Raw genomic sequence first — 23,436 nt, forward strand, 5'->3', positions numbered from 1 at the left:
GTCGCAAAGGAGCCAGTGCTGTATCCATGCATTTCATATGGAAGAACCCGATATTGGAAAGCTTCGCCCCCCGAAAGCGAACCTCAGGAACTTCCTGTGTTGTGGCAGAATTTCATAGAAACACCTGGCAGTAGCTTCCACACTGCCAGGTTCTCTGAGATGGGAATCAATTTTGACACTTCCTGTTGAGGGGATGTTGAGTATTCCACGTCCTGGACTAAGGCAGGAAGCAACAGAACACCCAACATTTTGCTGGAAACCTCTAACTCCCGAAACACTAGAGACGGCAGGAATGGAAAGGTTTCGTGGGGGTATCGGGAAGGTACAGGTGAATGCTTCACATGCGCACTGCCTAAGAATTCTAACTCCTAACAGAGGAAAGTAGAAAGTTCAGACAGTCAAGAAGCACAACACGGAATGATCTGAAGACAAAAGATCTGACGATGCAACTGTGGCGCATCTATTTATTTTACCGGCGCATCCTGATGATGTCACTGGCAGAGGCTATACATTTAGTCAATTTCATTGACGTGTTGCACACATATTCACAGCTGGTCACTCCTAATGACATTACCAAAGCGCTAAATCAGCACAGCAGCAAAGTGTAGCTTTTTGATAGGGAACATAGAGGTTCCTCCTTTTATATTTACAAATAAACTTTTCGACCTGTCAAGATCGTTTTGGAGATACAAAGAACTCTTTTTTTAATTGGTAATGGTACCATTCATGGATATAAGATGCTTATACATACATATGTACATATTATTTTTGAGCAATAATTTCACACAACAAACCATTTACAGAGTAGGGGTGGATTTGCTTTCCTTCCATCCAACCCAGGCTGCTCAGAAGTCTAGGGATCAACACTGCCCTCTCCTGACTTAAAACAGCACCTACTCCAACTGGAGTACAATTCCATAATTCTGTGGTCCACATGAAAACAGACATATTTACAAAAGGAAAACACACTCCTTGTTGACACATGAGGTATGAGAAACATGGAGAAAATAATTAAAACATAAATCTTGATGCAGTGTGCATCAGCTTAGCCTCTCCTTTGTAAAACTTGCCATTGTAGATGAGAATGAAATGCTTTTAACAGAGAAACAGTAAAAAGGCACAAGCATTTTTACACACAAACAGCTTTTGCTGTTAATTAAACAGCAAAACCGCCCCTGCGCAATGCTACAATGTGGCTGGGATAATTATCATCAAGTCTTTATTTTTTGGAGTATAATAATCCACTTGTTTGCCTTTACATGGCTCACTTTTTGGGTCTTTACTCAGCCTGTTCTATTGGTTTCTCTGGCAATAGCGAATGATGGTGACTGAGAACATCAGGAGAGAACTGGCAATCTGGGCAAAGCCACTCAAAAAGAATGTCGCTGTGTATGTCCCTGTGGTGTCTACCAACCAACCTAAGAAACAAAATCAGAGTTGATTACATTTTGTCATTTGAATGCAGTCTTTGTAGTATAGAATATCAGTTCCCCGTCTGTCACTCACTTCGACATTGTGTCGAAGAAGCGACACTAGGGGTCTCTCTTGAGAACCTCGCACATCTCTGAACTTGAGAAAAGGCCAATGAGAAATTGGCAGACAGAATTTGCATGTCCCGCCCCCAGACATACGGGTATAAATGGAGGGAAATGCATCTGTTCATTCAGAAATTTTCTTCGGAGCCGACCGGTTGTGTGAGCAGTGAGCTGCGATTCACAAAACTGTTCACCTCATCTCTAAGAGCGTATGCTGTTGGATCTACGGTGCATATCAGCGGCTGTCTCCTTCTCTGCACGGCAGTGCAGCTTTGCCCCTGGGTGCTTCGACAGCGCTATCTAAAAGAGAATAATGTAAAAGAGTTTGATTCTCTAAAAGAGCAATACACAGCGGCGTTGAACGTCATTTTCAGGACATTCAATGCTCCTGTGTAGTTCCTGGATATGGTCGAGTTCTCTCCGCTCCTGGCAGTCGCAGGCGCTGCCTTGTGTGTCTGGGCCATGATTACACCGAGGCAGTGTTTGTGGATGGTTCATGTTCTCACTGCGAGAACCTTACCATGGCAACGTTGCAGTCCCTTCCTAAAAACTCCTGACGTGTTGCAGGAACTGCGCTCAGAGACTGACCTCGCCCTCAGGGCCACGAAGGTCACAGCGTGGACACTCGGCAGGCGATGACCATGCCCCTGGTTCAGGAATGACATATGTGGCTGAACCTGGACGAGATGCGGGACGTGGACAAAGCACGCTTCCTCAACGCCCCTGTCTCCCAGTTCGGTCTCTTCGGCGACACCGTCGAGGACTTCGCCCAGCAGTTCTCAGCGGTGAAGAAGCAGACGGAGGCCATCTCTCATATCATGCCCCGTCGCGCCACCAGCACGGGCCGTGCTCCGTCTGCACGCTGAGGACATCCTCCTGCGGCTTCCATAAAACATGGAGCTCCGCCTCAACCTGGGCCCAGCTATCAGCCCCAGCATCGAGCACCCCACAGGAAGCATACCCTCCAGGACCCGGAAGGCTCCCAAGCGTTCCTGAGACGGATGACCCAGAGATCAAGACATTTTCTCCGGAGCTGGTAAGCAGACCACTCCGTACCCCGGTGGAGTACTGGGAGGAGAATCCTCAGTTCAGTTTGTTTTCTTTGCCGCAGCCCGAAGTACCCACAAAGGAGCAATTTCCTCTTTCTCTGGGTCATCTGGCCCGCAAATGCTGTTCTCACGGCACCCTCAACAGTACCGGCACATCGGACGCGGACCTCCCGCCTCCAGACCCACGACTGTTTCCCCCCGGCCGGCACCTCCATGGGACTTCCTCCTAAGTCACTATCCTGCCCCCTGCCGGGTGTGCGGATTAAGGTAAGTGCTTCGAGTCTTCCCTCAGCACCAGAGCCTCGGGACGCGCTTTTGCCTCCCGACTCCATATTACCTGCTCCGCCCCACTGTGAAGCCCCGCCGGGTATGTCAAAAATGATTGTCCCCTTAGTGCCCCTAGCACGGAGCTTGGATGTGTGGCTTTCACTTCCCAATCCGTCATGCTGGCTGGCCAGGACCATCCGACTCAGTTATGCAATTCAGTTTGCCAAGCCTCCGCCCCCAAAAGTGCAAGTGGCGAAGACGCCAAGTCCCTGCGTGCGGAAATCGTGACTCTCTTCCTCAAAGACGTGATAGAGCCTGTCCCTCCAGCCGAGATGAAGAAGGGTTTCTAAAGCCCTTCATTGTACCCAAGAAAGGCGGCAGCTTACGACCGATCTTGGACTTGCGAGTTTTCAACCGGGACTTGCACAAAGTCCCATTCAAAATCTCGTGCTCCTCGCGACAGCCCATCCCTGGCGAATTCCCCTGAGGAAGGACCTTCTCTCTCAGGGAAGGTGCACCCTCTGGCATCCATGCCCAGACCCCTGGAACCTCCATGTCTGGCCCCTGGACGGGATGTGGAAGATCTAGCTGGCCTACCACCTGCTGTCATAGACGCGATCAACCAATGGGGCTACGTGCCCAAGGTTCCTCCGACTCCCTTCAGAGACCAGGTAGTGAACCTGCAAGCGCTGCCCCGGGAGGAAGCAGACCCAGCCCATTTGTTGCTGTGTCCGGTATCCGGCTTTGCATATCTATTTGGACCGCACGCAGAGCTTTAGACGTTCTGAGCAGCTCTTTTTCTGCTTTGGTGGACAGCAGAAAGGGAACGCTGTCTCCAAACAGAGGCTTTCCCACTGGGTGGTTGACGCCATAGCATTGGCCTATCACACCCAGGCCGTGCTCATCCCCTTGCAGGTTCGAGCACACTTGATGAAAAGTGTGGCATCCTCGTGGACACTGGCCATAGCAGACATATGCAGTGCAGCGGGTTATATCATGCACTCTTATCCCAGGAGATCCCACTAACTTGGCTCCCTAGATGACTCCTCTCTAGCCCTCTGGTCTGCAAATTCAGCGGAGGAATTCCTTGACCAGACCCACTAGGAGTACTCAAATTACTCTGTACTGGAATAGGTCCTCCACAGGTCGGGCCCAAGTGTGGACTTGTCCCCCTGTGTGTATTTTCCGCGGTACGGTCCCCTTGCGAGCTGACCCGCATCTCCCTTGGGCAGTCCTCCCTCCCAATGAGGTAGGATCTACCACCGTGCCATTCTCCACATGTGACCTAAAATCCCATGTGATGTATTCCACCACTCTTAATCTCACCCAGCCTGGGCAGGTGTGGTCTCTGCAGGGTCTTTCTCCCCTGAAAGAAAAGGAATTGGGAAAGAACGCCTTCCCCGATGCGTGTGATAGCGTTAAGATGGCCCCAGCCGCTTGAACTCTATGCGAGAAACATAGAGAGAGAAAAGGTGCGGCTGGCGCGGCTTGCTCCCATGCTTGGCACGTCGCCTTGTTCCCCCCATAACGGGGTGTAGGGAACCAGAAGGTTATGATGATATTATGTGCGGTTGGGGAACGGTACGTACAGTCTGACACGGCCTGTCGTTTTGGCACGCAACTGCCTGCCCGCACCTGTGTCTTAAAATGCAATCGCGTGATTAAAATTGGACCCCTAGTGTCGCTTCTTCGACACAACGTCGAAGTGAGCGACAGACGGGGAACGTCTAGGTTACTGTTGTAACCTCTGTTCCCTGATGGAGGAAACAAGACATTGTGTCCTCCCAACCACGTCGCTGAATCGAGCCACTGTTCCGGCCGAACCTCATTGTTGGCTCCTCAGGCTTTGCATGTCCCGAGGGCGGGACATGCAAATTCTCTCTGCCAATTTCTCATTGGCCTTTTCTCAAGTTCAGAGATACTCAAGGCTCACAAGAGAGACCCCTAGTGTCGCTTCTTTGACACAACGTCTCGTTCCCTCCATCAGGGAACGGAGATTACAACAGTAACCTAGACATTTTTCAGTGTGGTGAAAAGGTTTGATTGGTTAATGTGTCTCTATATATTAATTGTTAACAACTCTTTCCTGTAAAACCATTTAATGGCCTACTTTTATAATGCACATGTCCTGTAAAAGTGACAACTGTGGCTAATAGTTCTTTATTAAAAGTATAGTCTGGGTTATTCTTAACACAATGTCTATGTACTGCATTTTTAGCATGCCTCGAATTACCATACAGACAATATTTTTGACTCTTATTGTGTATAAATAAACAGCTTTGCACTTGTTATGAAACTAATACATCTATCTACAACTAATTTAAAAAAATTTCTTCACAAAGTTAGTCTCAGAATTGTGTGGTTCTCACCTCCAATGGGTGGACTGACCAGATAGGGAACAGCATGAAGGAAGTAAACAATCCCGAGAGCAGAAGAAAGGTAAGTTGTCCCTACAACATCTGATGTCACCACAGGAATAAGGGCAACATAGGCTCCATCAAAGTACCCGTAGAGCACAGAAAAGGGGACCAGCAAGATAAATGTGTGTAAAAGTGGGGTAAACAGACAACATAGTCCCTCCATTCCCACTGCAAGCATGTAGCATATATTCCTATACTTCTTTAGGCATCTAGAAGAGATACAGAAAGGGTTAGTCAGCATAATCAGAAACACTATCAACATTCTTTGTTTTCTTAATCCTGAATAGTTTTTTTTTTTTAGATTTTTGACCTCTCAATCCTTGGGGGAAAACCATGACAAGTACAAACTTGTAAATTAAAACACACAAAATTTAATGTTTTCTATTCTCATTCTATGCTGACAGCTGTTTATTACAATATTGGAGGTTACATTAAGAAAAAACAATTTTCTTAATCAGTACATTTGTCTTGTTTTACCAGTAACTAAGATACATTTACAAGAAGCGAAAAGACATTAACCCTTGTTTTAGTGAAATTACAAAAAAAAAAATCTGTAATATTCATGCTTAAAACAAGGAAAAACCTATTTGCTCATGAGGATATAAAAATAAACTTATTTTTCCACTGAATTCTTTTTCTTATTCCTAGCCCACCGGCAAATTTTGTTTAAGCAAAAGCATTGTTTATTTCATTTTTTTTTTTTTATTTCTCCGGGATCAATACATTAAGATCAACCAACAGCACTTCTGACATAATTCTGATTACAAAAAAAAAAAAAAAAAATTAATGATCAACCTTTTATTTAAAAAAAGCAAACACTGGGGTTACAGACTAGCCACATTTACATGCAACCAAATAATCTGTTTTGAATCTGATTGAGAGCTCAATTGGATTGAAAAGCTACTTTAACACAAAAAATTATCAGATTGAGCTGGATCTGAATTGAATTTCAATCTGATTGAAGGGGGTGGTGTTGACCTAAAATAATCAGATAAAAAAAAAAAAAAAAAATGCATGTAAACATTTGATTCTGACTACTTTCTCAATTGTATTCTAAGTGTGTATCATGAGTGCTCCAATTGACCTGAGAAACGTTTGCTCTCAGAATATTTCACCAATCATGAAATGTGTCTCTATTTCTGTTGCCTGTATAAAATAACTATCAATGCCCAATTTGCAAATTAATAATTAATTTGAGTTGGTTCTTTTCAGAAAATTGGCTAAACAGGCTTGCAAATATGGTCTATATTTCGTGATTCAGTACAGTTTGTCCAGAGCGCTCACTCACTGAATCATTTGGAGCGTTTCTAACACAGTAAAACAGTATCGGGATATTTACAAATACAGCGCTGGATACAGTGTAATTTTACTTACAGTCAACTAAAACAAAAGACTGACTTTTTGAGATGTATCTTTGAGAAACTTTAGCTAGTGATGTGTCATGTGAACAAGGGGCTGTTCAAACTGGATGTGTTTTGGCGGCAAAAGAAATGCCTTTAGCCAATAGTTACATGAACGCTACTTATACTCGAGAAAAAAAAAAATGCTTCTCTCAAAGTCACCAGAAATTATTGCTTTGGTGTTTTTGCAAAAAAAATCTCCTGGGTTGAGCACACCCCTGGACCCCCCCTAGATATAAGGTTGTATTATGCAGATGTCTGTACGTACCCTCTGTAGTGCCTATGATTATACATGATAGCTACTCCTCGTGGGAACCTAAGTTATACAAAGCAATCACAAAACGCATTATAAAGGATATGCAGACTCGCACTGAATATTCTGCAGGGCACATACTGTATGTTCATGACATAGGCCTATATAAAGCAAAAAAATAACACTGTGTCATTCTTAAGCTGCGTTCACTCTGCCAACTACTTTGTCGCTACATGTTGCCAGTGGCAGGCGGTTAGGTCGCTAGTGGTGTGTATGGAGAGTAGCCCTTCCTCATCTTTCCGTCACTGCAGAAGCTGAGAGAGAGAAGGATCACGTGAGCTCTACCATCTTCTCTCGTACTGGCTGTCGCTCCCGAAAGTAACTCTTCATTTGCATAAACTTAAACATTTCTCAACTTTGTCACGTCGCTGGACACGCCCACATCCGGTCACCAACGGGTCACTGTTGTTGCCAGAAGTCGCCAGCTCTCATTGAAAATGAATGAGATGAGGTCATTTTGTCACTGACAGTGTGAACGCAGCTTTAATATGGACTTTATGCAGCAGGTGCGGTTCCAGCGTTCTGTGTTCCATTACGTGTTCACGACTTCACTCACTTTCTGACATCGAAACCATCATTTCTAAAGCAATTCTTCTTTGCCATAGTGACAGTCGATCATACGTGACAGATTAGGACAGTAAATGTAAGATTATGTTTTACATGAGATTTTGCACAGTTAACATGGTAAATAGCCTAAACATCCTGCTCAAAACTTATGTTAAATTACACACGCAGTTATAGTCTTTGAAAGACAAATAATAATAGGCTTTTTAGGTTTTGACGTAGGCTATTTATTTCATACAAGAGTAAAACTCTTCCTCTGACAGTTATTTAACACTGCAAGCATCCCTTCTCTTGCTTTTTTATATAGCTTACCTTTTTTTTCTTGAATGATTAAATGTTCCGTTCCACCATCATTATTGCTTAGTGATTTTTGCATAGTGTGCCACCCGCAGATGTTGCTTAAAGTCCCTATTATTTTGTTACCATTCCACATCTGTAAACTCCTTTAAGGACAACTCTCATCCACCTGTATTTACTTCATACTCACATCCAGAGATGTCTGCGGTTATATTGGAGGAGGAATTGGCATGAGGCAAATACATGGTTAAGTCAGACAGTGTAAGCTATTAGATGCTGCTTCTATATCTTCATTTGATGAGAAGAGTGAGTAGCATAAGAAGAAAGCTTTTCTGGCATATATATTTCTACAAAGCAAAAACAGCAATTACAGACTTTGGTGCCATTCTCATTTTCTCTGCTTCTTCAGAACGCAATGACTGACGCTCTTCGCATGGGCAGAAGTTTGGTTCGGAACACATGTAATGCACCTGTAAACTAATATTTGTATCGGATTGCAAAGTTTAGGGGATATATAAACATTCGGTACATTCGGAATCTGCAATCAGATTGAATTTATTCAGATTGATGAAAATTAGTGCATGTAAACATAGACACTAACAATGGAAGTGAATGGGACCAATCTTTGGAAGGTGTAAAGGCAGAAACATGAAGCTTATCGTTTTATAGAAGCACTTACAATACTTATTCTGTCAAAACATGTTATTTGAGCTGTAAAGTTGTTTACATTGTCGTTTCTACGATCGCTTTAGGGTTAATGGCATTGCATCAATGCAATGAAGTTGTAATATTGGTTATAACTACACAGAAAAGGTTAGTATTTTTAGGAGGCTAAATCACATTGAAATCATGTTTGCATGCATATTGTTTAAGTCTTGTGGCCGTACTTTTGAAACAATGAGTATGTTTATCAATTGACCCCAATAACTAAAAAGTAAGTGCCTCACTGTAACCCAGATTTTTCCAGGGTTTTTTCTTAAAGAAAAGAAAGGAACAAGCTGAAATGAATGTTGTGTTAATCAATATCATGTCAAAATTGCAGAGTGAGCTTAACTTGAACAAAATCCGGAATATTCCTGTAATATTAAATTTCCGGAATATTCCTGTAATATCTTATGTCTTTGTACTTCACATGTATATGTATCTTGTTTTAAGGATGATTATAGATATTTATATTATATTTTACTGGAATATAAGACAAAAATAATGAATAAGAAAAAAAAAAAACATTGCAGTGTAGAATAATTAGAGTAATAGATTAATAGAGTAATTATCTTTAAAGAGAAGTAGCTCAAAGAGGTTGTTTCTGTTTTTGACTATAATTTTACACTATCACATTGCACAAAACAACATACCTCCTGTCAGTAAGCCAGCCAAATGTGATGTTCCCAACGATGTCAATGACTCCTAATATGGACATTAGGAAAGCAGCATGGTGATGACTGACACCTACATCCAGTGCGTATGGTACTAGATACACAAATGGCAGGCTGCAGCCACTAGCCAGGAGAAAGAAGGAGCCAGCCAGCACCAGAAAGTCAGGCATGAGCAGGAAGCTGTATTCCTGCATGGACTGAAGGCAGCGTTGTTTGGTGTCCACTTTTAATTTGTCGCCAGCAGTCATCACCGTATGGATACCGTTTACCACTGGAAGTTTGACATCATAACCACACTCTGAGTCCACAGGAAGAGGACAGGCCTCCTCTTCCTTTAGAATGATGGGCCGTAACAGAGCTCCACATACACACAGGTTAGACACAAAGCCCCCCAGAATGAGGAGGGCCCCCCGCCATGAGTAGTGCTCAATTAGCAGCTGCACTACAGGGGCTAGGACGAAGGTCCCAATGCCACTGCCAGACATGGCAATGCCATAGGCCAAAGCCTTCCTCTCACAGAAATACACTCCAACCATGGCAATAGCCGGAGTATAACAAAGAGCGAAGCCAAGACCTAAAAAAAGGAGGAAAACTTATTCTGAGGGGTTAAAATAAAACTGTAAACATACCATCCGTTTTTAACACTGAATTTAATTAATATGGTAACATCTAAATTAACTGGTTTTAATATAGTCAAAAATATAATTAATAAGACCAAATAGTAGCAATAGCTCTGTAACGTATTCAATGGAAAGGAGGAGGCGAGAACCGGCTTTACGATATAAATTGTATTTTAATGATAAACTTAAAAGACAACAAACACACATATGACGGACATGTCCGTAAACTATCTCTCTCTCCCGCACAATCCTCTGCAGTCTGCCGTTATCCCTCTCGGAGGCTTGAGTAGCCTGATAAGGGACCGGGTGTGTATGATCACGACCCGCCCCCACCCTCAGCCCTGCCACAAGCTCCTTAGTTCACCAAACATTTTTATTCTGTCATAATTTACTCACCTTAATTTTATTCCAAACCCCTATTACTTTCCTCCATGGAACACAAGATTAAATATTATGCAGAATGTAGAGACTGACAATCTCAGTCACCATTCACTTTCATTGAATTTTACACAATGTTTTGTCAGTCTATCATTGAATATCACTTAAGATTTTAATTGTTTTATCCCTCAATGTTTTAAACACATTTCCGCTTGGTCATTTTCATTAAATGCCCTATTTGCGCACTGCCCAGTTTTCCGTGAGGCAACTAAAGCTAGAAGCTTCCCTCCATGAGGGAAAGGAGGTTACGACAGTAACCAAGATGTACTCTCCTGTCAAGCTCCTACCGTGGGACTCTCAATGGATGAAGGTAGAAGGGTGTGGCATCAGGCAGGCATTTTGTGATGTACTTTTGAAACTTTTAACTGGGAAAAGGGGGTCAACTGGATTGGAAATGATGAATCCTCGGTAGCAGTCTTTGTTGGCTTTTTGTGGTTTTTTGTTTTTGCATTATGTCATAATCAAAAAACAAAAAACCACAAAAAGCCAACAAAGTCCACAAAACTGGTAACAGAGGGATAACAAGATTGGGTAAATATAGGTGTGCTACTGTTACAATTAAAACCATAGAAGGGTAAAATCATGCCAGGCAGACATTGGTATGTTGTAAGCAACACAGCTACAACTAATAAAATTGATAAGGGGTGTGATAGATTTATAGTGTGTGAATAAACAAGCATTGACAATATTCAATCATATTGGCGGCACCAAGGGGCCCCCAAATCTAATTCTGCTTAGGGCCCCATAAAGTCTTGGGCCGGCCCTGCATTATGAGGACGGCCCTGAATACATCTTTGGATGATTTAAATTCCGTTTGCCAATGATGTTATATTTATAAATATAACGGTTCAGTCCAGCTATTAGGGAGAGAAAACTTGACACTGTAGGCCTACTGATACTCTGTACTCGCTGCGTCATAGAAGCTTGCAGCTGGGTATTCAGGACGTTTGCCCCCTCTCTCTCCACCTCTTCCAAGGAATTATTTTTGGCTTAAAGCCAATCGTTAAAAACATTTACTGCCCAAACTCGTGTTTTTCGCCCTCAAGCCTGTCTAGCTGTTTATTGTTGATTGTTTTATGTCGTTTGCTGTTGCCGGCTAACTTGATGTTCTCTTTTGTTTTTAATGTTTTTCATCTGGACTGTCCAATTCAGCTGCCACCCAGTTGTTGAAATTCTCATGCCATAAATATTAAAAGTTATTTCTGGAAAATTTTGTTTGTAGTGATGGGAAGTCTGATTCTTTTCCACGAACCGGTTCTTTCAGATGGTTCGTTTCAATTAACTGGTTAAAAAAAAACAATTCACCAGTTAATTTATGTCATCACGTAATGACGTCACTATATATAATGTTAATGCGCCAGCGTTGTAGAATACACGTACAAACATATTCAATAACGCCATATGTAAGGGTATATTGCTGATTATAACATTTTATTTAATTAAGTTAGAATGAAAAGTGTGTTTATTGTCATCATTGTGTTTCATTCAGTGAATTTACAATACATCCTACATTAAAGTTTTGCATTTAAAGCACTCAATACTGACACTGATATACAAATGTGTATGTTCTACACATGTTTAAAGCATAAAAAGTGATTAAAATAGTCTTAATCATCTCTTTTTTTCAACATTTCTACAGAAACCATGATCCAGCTCATCACAAATTCATGCTCAATGTCAGCAGCTCATCGGTTCTAAGTATGTCGGACACCTCTGAAAGAGGTGATTCTCAGTTCAGTGTACCCAAAGCCGGCCCAAGGCATAAGCGAACTAAGCGGCTGCTTAGGGCCCCATGACCACCAGGGGGCCCCCAAGAGCACATTAAATGACAGCTTGATTTTGTTTTTTGTTTTTGTGGTATACAATGTCAATGGACAATGGTAATTATACAAAAACGCAATATTATGTTAACGGGCTGCTGGATGCAAGCACATTCAGACAGCAAAACAGCAGTGTCATAAAAAAGGACATATCCCTCTGGTGCAGAGAAAAGGAAAAAGAAGAAAACAGAGGAAGAGAAAAACAGCAAGATAAAGGTATGTTGTAGCTAGGCTATGTTACGAGCTAACATTAGCTGGCTAGTTAGTTAACATGGCCTATGTAGCATATCTTCCTTTTTAGTAAAGTTTGAGTAAACATCCATAAATAGCCTTGACATCTTAATATATTATAGTACAACATATTACTTAGCTAGTTTTAGATTAAAGTTTTTGCCTTCTGTGTAAAAATAACTTTCCTGGGTATATATTTTTTGTAATAAAAATAAGCTTCTGTTCCATAAACTTGGTACTGATAACAACTTAACATTATTTACATTAGTCTACCATTTCGGGGTCTTTGCTATCATATCCCAATATCATTATGCCTCAGTTAGCTGTTATAGATTAAGAGATGACTTGCTGCTGTGTATAATAGTTTGTGTTGAGAAAATAACATTCTGTTCTGTCAAATATGTACTCTTATGAAACTTCCCTAGGAGCACTGTTGAAATATTTTGGAGGTGGGGCACAACCAACGCCACCTGCCCCAAGTGCCAGTGCTACAGCTGATAATGATTTTTCAATCCCAGATCAATATATTTATATGGATAAACCATGCCTTTGTTTTTGACAGACAGTTGCATTACCTTCTAATATGACATCTAACATGGCTAGCTTTTATTATTTTATATATCTTTCATCAAGTGCATCCACTGATCCTACTGTTCCTTCCATGTCTGTTTCAACCTCAGCGGATGTGGCAAGTTAATAGCACAGCAGCCTTTGTATTTGCTCAGTTTACTGTAGAATATCCTGAGATTAATATTTCTAATTAAAATTATTAATGTAATTTCCATATAGGTCCTTCTACTTCTGTGGTCATTGGGATCGATGTCACATCTACCCCCTTAGCAACTTCCAGCCTACACCATGGATCAGCAGCTCCTCCAGTTGACCCAGCGGAGTTGTCATCTATCCTGTCCGACTCAGAAAGGACTGATCTGGTAAGCAGAGGGCCACTGCCTGTAAAGGAAAACTTAACATTCCCTGAAAACACCTACAGAAAATAAATTAATAGGGAAATAATGTAAGTGGAGCTGGCTCACTTATTCAAAAAGAAATGATACTGTCTACAGCTTCTGCTGCAAATTGTTCTCTAGGAAGTCCACAAAACTGGTAACAGAGGGATAACAAGATTGGGTAAATATAGGTGTGCTACTGTTACAATTAAAACCATAGAAGGGTAAAATCATGCCAGGCAGACATTGGTATGTTGTAAGCAACACAGCTACAACTAATAAAATTGATAAGGGGTGTGATAGATTTATAGTGTGTGAATAAACAAGCATTGACAATATTCAATCATATTGGCGGCACCAAGGGGCCCCCAAATCTAATTCTGCTTAGGGCCCCATAAAGTCTTGGGCCGGCCCTGAGTGTACCGTTGACTTGAGAACTGTTGTGACCTAAGCATTCAGTCCGATTTGTGAACTAGTTGGAGCTGTTAATTGCAAAAGCAGATATCACTAGGATCATATTACACCTGGTTATCGGCTCATTTTGATTTAGAGTGTCAGGCACATCCGAGAGGCAGGTTAAGATAGAGTAACTTGTGGATCAGTGTTGACCAAGATGCAAATTGTTTCAAACGATTCAGTCCGAATTTGTGAACTGTTCAACTCATTCACTAAAAAGAATTGGTTCAAAATAATGATTCGTTCACAAACTGGACATCACTATTTTTTTTATTTGGTTGATGTTTGATCTTTGTTTGTTGTTTGATCTGTATCCTGTGGTGGACTGTAGGCTAGCCAATAACTTTTTCATTATTTCAGTTAACTTGGCGGAGTGATATGGAACCGTTATGCGGTCAAGATCTGGAACAACTTCATAGATGTGCGCTTACTTGAAAATACACCTAAGAAAGAGCAGAATCAAGCATTCAACACACCCGTGGTCTAAACTGTTTTAACCACTCAATGATGATTTAGAGTATTACATAGATAGAATGAATTATGGTGAATTTTGTGATAAGAATCCACGTAAGATCATCTGAAGAAGCAGTAAGAAGCATATCTTTGTTTGTGTTCTGCCGAAGAAAGTAATATGTGTTTGAGACCAGGTGAGCAAATGATGAGAGATTATCATTTGTGGGTGAAATCTCCTTTCATGTTCTACGGAAGATAGAAAGTCATACGGGCCATGATGGTGAGTGAATTATGACAGAATTTGCTAACAACTGCATATTTTATTTCTTTCTTTCTTTTCTTGTTTTTTTTTTTCAGTGTAGGCCAATTGCTTCCAAACACCAAGTGGAGTAAATGGGTCTGTAGGTCAGTGTTTTATGTTTAGAAGTCTTACCAGTTAACACTCCCAGGGTAAGGTAAAGATATTCCAGACTGGTGGCAAAGGAGCTGAGAACTAGTCCTATGGAGGCCAGGAATCCTCCTAGTATTACAGCTATGCGACATGACAACCGATTCCCGATCAGGGTTCCAAGTGGAGCTGCAAAATAACATGTACATAAACATGCATGTTGAGCAAGTCATACGGAACAGTAATAAAAATAATAATAATAACATCAGAGCTCAATATCAGTCTAAAAGTAGAACAATAATTAGAACATCTATGATGGACAAGGCTGCTCTCTCTCATTGTGTCATGAGATCAACATGAATTGCAACTATGTGCTTCCAAAGACCTCTGCTGATGGCCCCACAAACATTTCAGCCTAGTGATAAAAAGGAACATGTTGTGGGAACTATTGAATGGCTTTATGTAATAACACCTTTTCTTACATCTTTTGTTTACTAGTCAGCCTAAAGATGGCCATTGCTTAGCAATGTCTTATTTTACATTGATTCTACCATCAACAGACAGCACTGGGTACAATGAAAGCAAACAGGCCTGTTGTTTTAGGTCAGGCTTGCGACACTGGTGTGTCCTCTCAAGATGTGCGCTGTATGTTGCTGACTTCAGGAGGAAGTTTTGAGCCTCCCACAGGCTACAGGTCTTCCTAGTGTCTTATGCAACAGTATTGTCTCGGATGGAAAAAAGTTATTCTGCTTCTTAAGTAAAACATGTGTGACCAATGTAGAAAACAGAATTCAGCTAGTAGAGGTGTATTTAGTGTCAAAAAGTATCTACATCTTTTTTTCAAGCAAGAGTCAGTGAATTTAGTGACATTAGGTCAAAATTTTAACTCCTTTAACTCTATAGTGAAAAATGTTTACATAAAATACATACAATGTTAAAGTCCCTGTATACATAGGTCAGACATATTAGGTATCGTTTGAAAGCTTAGAATCAGAATTTTTCAAAGAACATGATCATTTTTGCATTTATGTTACACAAAATAACAAAATAAGGCCTGAAATCTTTTGCATCACAAATTAGTGCCACCTAGATGTAATGGGATACAAAAATTAATATGAATACAAAAGTCTTTCGCATGACAAATCATATATCAAATGAAAGCTCTCATTCTCAAGAATGTGAATGTACCATTTATTTTGTTGCCCTAATACCACAGTTCGAAATTTCTTCAAAAGAATCACAAAATAAAATGCCATAAAGCAGGAAAAGCATGCTGAACATAATATTATTTTAGAACGAAAATGCAACATCTGTGTTGTGCTCACCATATTTTATGTGAATGTGATTACTTCCTGGTTTTCCATGGGACTAGAACCCCTATCTAAGAGATTGCTCACGCAACGTGCTATCAGTTGTACTAGAGGGAAAAGTGATCGCGTATGAATCGACAGCAGCAACATCTGATGTGGATTTGTGCTTGTCAGTAGTTCGGCAGAAGCAATATGTCGATTTCATCATGTTGGTATCATACTATTGTCTGAAGTCATAAAAGATGGCTTTTAAGTTCAACTGTGATTGCATTTACATGTGTAATGTTAAACATGGTTATTATGCTTAATAGCATGTTGGGTCATGTAAATGCATTAAACTGTGTTTTTTTTTTTTTTTATCAGGAAAAGCTCATAAACGGTTTAAACAAAACCTGATTGGCACATCTAGATTTTTGCAGATTAGTCCAAATTTGCTCGCCTTTACCGGCATTCTGGCTGGATCATCTATGTGTGCATATCTGTTTATAATTTGATCTTCCTGAGGAGTGGAGGAAAATCCTACCATTTCAAAATGCAGTGATTTTTGTTAGTTCTCAGTGTTTTGTTGGACATGTAAATGCACTATGCCTTTATGTGAATGCAGTATGATTATTACATACCACAAAGCATGGTTGTGCAGTCCACTAATGAATGAATCCACGCCGTCCCAGTGTAATCTCTTGCAAAGTGCGTTTGAAATTCAATGAAGAATATGGAGATGCATCTGGAAAAGAGAAGAGACATCACAACTCTGACAAAAGATACACTCAAACAGAATGCACAAATTGCATGTGTTTTAAGGAACATAGGAGTGGTGGTGGTGTAGTGGTCTAAATCAGAAGGTTGCTGGTTCGATCCCCACAGCCACCACCATTGTGTCCTTGAGCAAGGCACTTAATTCCAGGTTGCTCCGGGGGGATTGTCCCTGTAATAAGGGCTCTGTAAGTCGCTTTGGATAAAAGCGTCTGCCAAATGCATAAATGTAAATGTAAATGTAAACATACTGTGATAATTCAGAATAACAACATGCTTTAAAGTCCAATGCTGAGGTTGAAGATTTCAAGAGGCACTATGCCCGAGTTCCATTCATAGGCATTAGTAATGTATAGCCATGCAGATCGAGACAGTTTAGATATGAAATGCTGAGACAGGGCAGCCAGGTCACAGCCCTCAATGTGGGCAACCAGTAACTCACACGTCTTCCATCATTGGCCACAGACAGACGTGTCTGGGAGTCAGCCATCAAAGGAAATGTCCTTCATCCAACCATTATACAATCAGTGTGAAAACACTGAATATATTGCTCATGATGGTTTGCCAAGTCTTCAGAGGGGACAATCTCACTCTAGGTCTTATAACATGCAAATGCAAAGTTGTTAAGAACTTTTTAAGGGGTTACAGGGTTAGTTTGCCCCAAAAGTTTTATAATTTAATCAACCTCCAAAGATTTGTTCCAAAGAGTTTTGAAGAATGTTGAAGCAGCTCTTTTTTTTCACACAATGAAAGTGAATGGTGACTGAGGCAGTCAGCAAAATGATCACAAGGGAAATCAACGTGCTGCTTCCGAATGCTCATGTACCATGTATCGATCTCATTCTAATGAATTACTGACAATTACTGACAAGTGGCGTCACCAATCAGACATTTTGTATCAATTCCAATGTGTTCACTTTCCATGCGGTGCTTCTGATAGTTCATTTTTGCTCTAAAATTAATTTTTACTCCACTGATGGTTAGATTTAGGGTTTGGGTTAGGGTGTAGGGTAAATAAAATATGCATTCCTGTTGACAGTATTTTGTCATTTACAACTAAATTGTAATGCAGTTCAATGGGAAGGAGGAGGCTAGAACCAGCTTGGCAATATAAATAATATTTTAATGATAAACCACACACATGACGGACATGCCCGTAAACTATCTCTCTCTCCCGCACCATCGTCCGCAGTCAGCCTTTATCCCTCTCGGACTCTTGATTATCCTGATAAGGGACCGGGTGTGTAGAATCATGACCCGGCCCCGCCCTGCTACATAAATATAAATTCTCTTTTGGTTATACACTGTGGATATTTCACCTCAACAACACTTCCAGTTACGGCCACTGGGGGCAGTGGTTTCAGATTTTGGTGAGTGGAGACAGATTTTAGCATCACAACTTTTGTCCTCCTGTTGCCAAATTCAAAGTATGATCAGCCTGCAGTCAGTAAACATCCACACTAATGTATTTTAATTTGAAAATGCATTAATTTACCTAAGTTTGCCCACTAGAACACCGTTTTCCTTTAGGAAACTGAAAATGGATTAGTGTGGATGTGGTCTCACATTTCCTATTGTGTTCCACAGAAGAAAAAAGTCATTGGGGTTTGGATTGTTGACAGAATTTCCCATTTAGGGGTCATATCCCTTTAAGGAGAGACAAGAGAATATCCTTAAGATAAAGAAGGCCACCTGAATACCACTGGTTGCCCTTTAAGCTCTTTAAGAGGTTTAATCATCTGTTACTCTTCATGTTGATTATTACCACTTATCTCTACAAGACTTAAGAAATGGTCAAAAGAGTCCTTGTTTCAGAGGTGAGAGGCCACATGACAGAGCTGTTGTGTTATCACCAGTCCGCTCGTCTCGTGTGTCAGTCCTCTTGTCTTTTGTATAATACATCAGCAGCAGCTTCGCAGATCTTTTCCACAGGTTCTCACGTTTCACACCTTGCATGACAGGGAATGTGCCCATAAATCTAAATCTCCTTATTACATAATTATAGTGCTTCAATTTGAATGACAAGCCAGTCAGCTTGGGCGAGGGTGGACTTCCTGCTTTATGGTGATGCAACCAACCGCCATATGGTAATATCATCGCACAAGATATTAAATACATAATAACTTACAGTATAAGAAATAATTATTTAATCTATACTAGATACAAATGTAACTATATCATAATAACAAACGACACTTACAATGACAAATATTTATACAACAAACATGTTAACCTCACTGTAAAAAGTGGTGACCTGCAATTGTTACCTTAAGGAACTATTTCTACCTGATATAAACAAATATTCAATGAGTAGTAATAACTAGCCAGTGGTCGTAAAACAACAACGTGTTATCTGCATCCATGATGGCTTCATGGGTAAAGGTCTATTGGTTGTTTACCAGTCAGTCAAATGTAACCTGACCTGAAAGACTGTTGCAGAAACAACAGATAGCTCTTGTCACTTTGTGAACCAATGACTCATTCTAAGTAATTCTGAATGTGGAATGAACTAAATATAGCATTTTGTTGTTCATCATGTATTGTACTTATTTAAAAGAGTATGTACTATATATCAGGTTAAACCTATATGTGGAACAAATCCTAACACTTTAAGGATAGAGTGTATAAGTGATATTATTATTATTAACAAAATATTCTTCAGCTTTTGACTAGTAACCTGTCAAAGGTTTTTCTTCACAGCTGAAAATAAAATCACTAATATATCTTAAATAACATCCTATGCAATTGTCTTCTTGTTTTATACAGGTATATACAGCATGACCTCATTTACCTTGTGACAGCTCGAGTGCAAACAGTGACCACAAAGCAGCCAGCTACGATCATCCATCCCCACCCTCCATCTGGAGGAAGGACCCCTCCTTTCTTCTTTTCCTGAGCCATGGAATATGTCCTTCCCACTGCTAATATCTCCCCTCCAAAACTCCAAAAGCCATGCAGCCAGTCCCAAACACACGTTACTCGTCTCTGGCGCCACTCTCAATGCTCACGGAATTCCTTCTGCAGATGTGAGGCCCAGCCAGTGACTCTGCTGAGCACAAGATCACACACCGCAAAACAACCAGGAATATGTAACAAGCTCAGCTAAAATTATTAACAGGCAGGACGTGTGATGCATGTCTTTTTTAAGTGTCCTCAGAAAATGTGACATCGTCCAGGTTTGATGTTCTAATGTGGGAAGTCCATGAAAACAGTGAGCCTAGCAAATGATTCACAGTGAAATGTTCTTTCAAATGATTGCCAGAGAACCTAAAAAAAAACTTTTTTTTACCTATTTATAAGATTTACACATTTAAATTTAATTGTGTAATGTTTAATGAAATGAAATTTGTAAATAATGCATTTAATATTTTTTTTATTAAAGATGACTCAATTTTGAAACAAAATTGAAATGCATAAATCTTAATATTAATAATAATTTGAGTAAAACAGTTTCACTGAATTGCTGTTTCTAAATATCAGCCAGTTTTCATATTCTACAGTACATATTGACAATCCTGACAATAGTTATTAACAACCATGTTGCTCGACCCTATTTTGGAAGGCTTTAGGAACCCTCGTCTTTCATCTTTATCCCCTTAAAAATCTGTGATTCAATTCTGCGGTCATGTTAATGTGATCTCTTTTTACATTTGCAGAAAACAGCAGCTGCAGTAAGCTGAGGTTACTTCTAAATCACAATCTATTGAAATCAGTGACCAGGGGTGTAAAGTAACGAATTACAAATACTAACATTACTGTATTTAACAAAAGTTTTTTCCCAAGAATTGTACTTTTTTTAAGTAGTTACATTTTTTTTAATACTTTTACTTGAGTACATTTTAAGTGTTGTAACTGTACTTTTACTGAGCTATTTTCCCACCATCTGTGTTCTCTACTTCCCTGTCCTGATTTTATTTTTATCTATCAACATGATTGGCTAGGGAGAGTCTCATGACTCCCTTCAAATAAAATCACATGTAAAAACTTGAACGGCAGCTGCAGATCTGGTGCCAAATTTGGCGAATGCCTCAAGCACAGTTTACAGCTGAACATCACAGCAGCAACTGAAAGGGCTTTTCACAGTTAAAAATGGCCAATTATTTGACTGTGTCATGTGAGTTTATCTTGCTCAAGATACATATAAGCACTAATCCTGCCTCTAATTTGAAGAAACATATCGAGGTAAATTTCATATTTCTGTGTACTAGATTTTGTGTGTTCATAACGTAGCCTGTAATTTAACTACCCATCACTGAGATTATTGGGCTGCTGTGAGAGATTAATGCAATATTATCAATAGGGCCGGGCAATAAAATGATCTAGATGTTTATCTGTCAGGTATGATATGATATGATAGGTGTGGATGAGAAACAGATCAATATTTAAGTCAATTTTTGCTAGAAATTCTTCTCTCTACCCAGTAGGTGGGGATATGCATGAAGAATGTGAATCACCAAAAACACAAGAAGAAAGTGAAAGTGGAGATTGACTGAGCAGGGAGGAGAATTAATAGTAACAAAGTAATTTAATATTGCTCTGTTTCTCACCACATCTATCATATCGCTTCTGAATGGATTAAACCACTTGAGTCACATGGATTAGACTATATTTTATGCTGATTTATGTGATTTGAGGAGCTCCAATATTTTAGCATCTATTCACTTTCACTTTTTCACCAAAAGAGCTGAGATGTTCTTCTAAAAATCTTAATTTGTGTTCTGCAGAAGAAAGTCATACACATTCAGGATGGCATGATGATGATTAAATGATGAGAGAATTTTCATTTTTATGTAAATTATTCTTTTTAAGTGTGATGTAGCCCCTGTACCAAACAATTTTTTCCATGTCTGCTCTACCTCCTCTATTGTGCAGGACATAATGTGCCAAGTGATCCGCTTATTTAGCATTTTTTTTGCATTCCTTACACGGCCTTGCAACATTTGAACATGTTTTATGCACAATAATAATGCTCTGTCAGCATTAAGGGAAATTTAGACCCTACACATAAACTGATTTTAATGTAATTTTTTCCATACATTATGATTTAAAATGGTGATCAGTGTATTGAAAATAACTTTTTAATCTTTGCATATCTATTATCATGTCTCCCTTTTATTTTTTGGAATCAGATTAATGTAGCATTTTTAAAGTTGGCATACATTGTTCATTATAATGGGGCATATGTTTTGCAGCTCGGTACTCAATACTCACTACTCATGAGTACTTTTAAATGAGCTACTCTTTTAATCTACTCACACTACATTTTTGGGAAGTAACAGTACTTCTACTTGAGTATGATTTTTAGTTCTCTTTCCACCCTTGTCAGTGACACTAATGTGGAATAACTAAATCAGTGAGGCACTAATAATAATTAAATTTGGCCATGTGCAATATGCCTGGTACACAATGTACAGGATAAGATGAAGCCAGCTTCCCCCCCTTATTATGCAACTGCAATTGTAGTTTATGAGTCTCTTAGTCTAGATATTGTCTGTGCTGGCACAACTTCTCTGTGGGATTACACATTGCTTTCCTGCAGCATGAAAAATAGACAACAAATTAACAGACTTCTTTCAAATTAATATTTAACAATTGTATAATTGTGCCACCAGTTGATTTCAAAGAATTGTTTTTCTCTACAGCTATTTAAAGTATGCCTTGTCAATGTGTGGTGTCTCAAACCTGATCTTTGACATGCAAGGACTTGCAAGAATTGCTTTATTGAATTGCTGTGGTTCCCTTCAGATATGTAATGTAAAAGAGTGCAAAGACCTCAACCAATAGTCTTGCTGAGTAACGGCCATACGAGGACATTTCTGATGTTTGTTTTCTTAATTCATTCAATAATTTAACTATTACAGTATATATAGCCTGTTATTTAATTTAGCACAAGTGTGTATTAAATATTTTTTTTAATTAATTTGCCTAACAGTCAAATATGTTCTACCCTGTTAAATGTTAAAAAATGTAACAACAGTTTGACTCTTATGTGGCCGTTCAGACCGAACGCTTTCTTGCGCTACAAAAACAAGGCAACGCCACGAACAGAACAGATCGCAGGTGTCCCGAGACGCGTTTTCAAAAGTTGAAGTTCAAAAACTTGATCAGGCGACTAAAAACGCGCCGCGAAAAACACCAAGACGTCCGTCTAGCGCATGTTTACAAAGGAAAACGAGGGAAAAGCGCAGATAGACACTAAAACAAGTTCGGTGTGAACGACACTTAAGGCGACAGTGACTTAGACGGCAGAAATAGTTAATGATAATAAGCTGATAATAATTATAATAAAACAGGGAAAATGTTATGGTGTGCTGTTTCTTTGAATATGAACATATTTACCATTGGAACGCGTACGTTCACTTGTTGATTGCTCACATGTTAAACTTCTGAAAGCGACAAACCCGGCTGACTTAGCCTACCATTTTATAAATCTACAGCAGACATCGTCCAAACATTCTCCATTCAAGTCTATGTTCCGATCCTAGAGACACATGAACAGGTCCAGTTCTGCACATTGAATTAATTCAGTAGATGCGACATGCTCATGATCATCATCATCATCGTGCGGCTTTCTGCAGGGAACAAGTTTGCAGCACTTCAATGTGTTCCAGCGTACGAGCAGAAACGTATCTACCTCTGTCTCCACTCCCCCTGACATGTGAAAAGAATTATGCAAGTAGCCAATGTATTGCAGGGTTTCCTTCTCGTTTTCAGGCTGGGCTGTGGTACTGCTGGGAGTTGGCTCAGCTGAAGTTGTGAAAGAACAACGCCTCTGTTTACAAACGTGCTTTGTAACTAC

General features: G+C 40.1%; 1 protein-coding gene across 2 annotated transcripts; it reads right to left on the minus strand.

The window, feature by feature from the left end:
- Positions 1-446: 446 nt before the first annotated feature.
- Positions 447-23,292, minus strand: LOC127633527 (monocarboxylate transporter 12-B). 2 transcript variants are annotated; one of them, XM_052112698.1, is made up of 7 exons: positions 22,977-23,292; positions 19,429-19,683; positions 16,505-16,608; positions 14,620-14,763; positions 9,201-9,795; positions 5,221-5,480; positions 447-1,418 (listed from the first exon to the last, which is right to left on the minus strand). In XM_052112698.1, exons 2-7 carry the CDS (start codon positions 19,536-19,538, stop codon positions 1,294-1,296), a joined length of 1,338 nt encoding a protein of 445 aa, XP_051968658.1. In that variant the 5' UTR covers positions 19,539-19,683; positions 22,977-23,292; the 3' UTR covers positions 447-1,293. The 2 variants fall into 2 exon arrangements, with proteins under 2 accessions (XP_051968658.1, XP_051968657.1); XM_052112697.1 differs by having other exon boundaries at positions 19,429-19,686.
- Positions 23,293-23,436: the final 144 nt, after the last annotated feature.

This window comes from Xyrauchen texanus, chromosome 40, assembly GCF_025860055.1.
Source record: "Xyrauchen texanus isolate HMW12.3.18 chromosome 40, RBS_HiC_50CHRs, whole genome shotgun sequence".
NCBI classification, from domain to species: domain Eukaryota; kingdom Metazoa; phylum Chordata; class Actinopteri; order Cypriniformes; family Catostomidae; genus Xyrauchen; species Xyrauchen texanus.

Excerpts from the sequence above, each read along its gene's own strand:
- LOC127633527 (XM_052112698.1), bottom strand. The coding sequence starts at position 19,538 with ATGGCTCAGGAAAAGAAGAAAGGAGGGGTCCTTCCTCCAGATGGAGGG. Across the intron at positions 14,764-16,504 it reads CTGCACAACCATGCTTTGTG|CTCCACTTGGAACCCTGATC; the intron begins GTATGTAATAAT and ends GTTATTTTGCAG. Across the intron at positions 1,419-5,220 it reads GGTCAGTCCACCCATTGGAG|GTTGGTTGGTAGACACCACA; the intron begins GTGAGAACCACA and ends TTTGTTTCTTAG.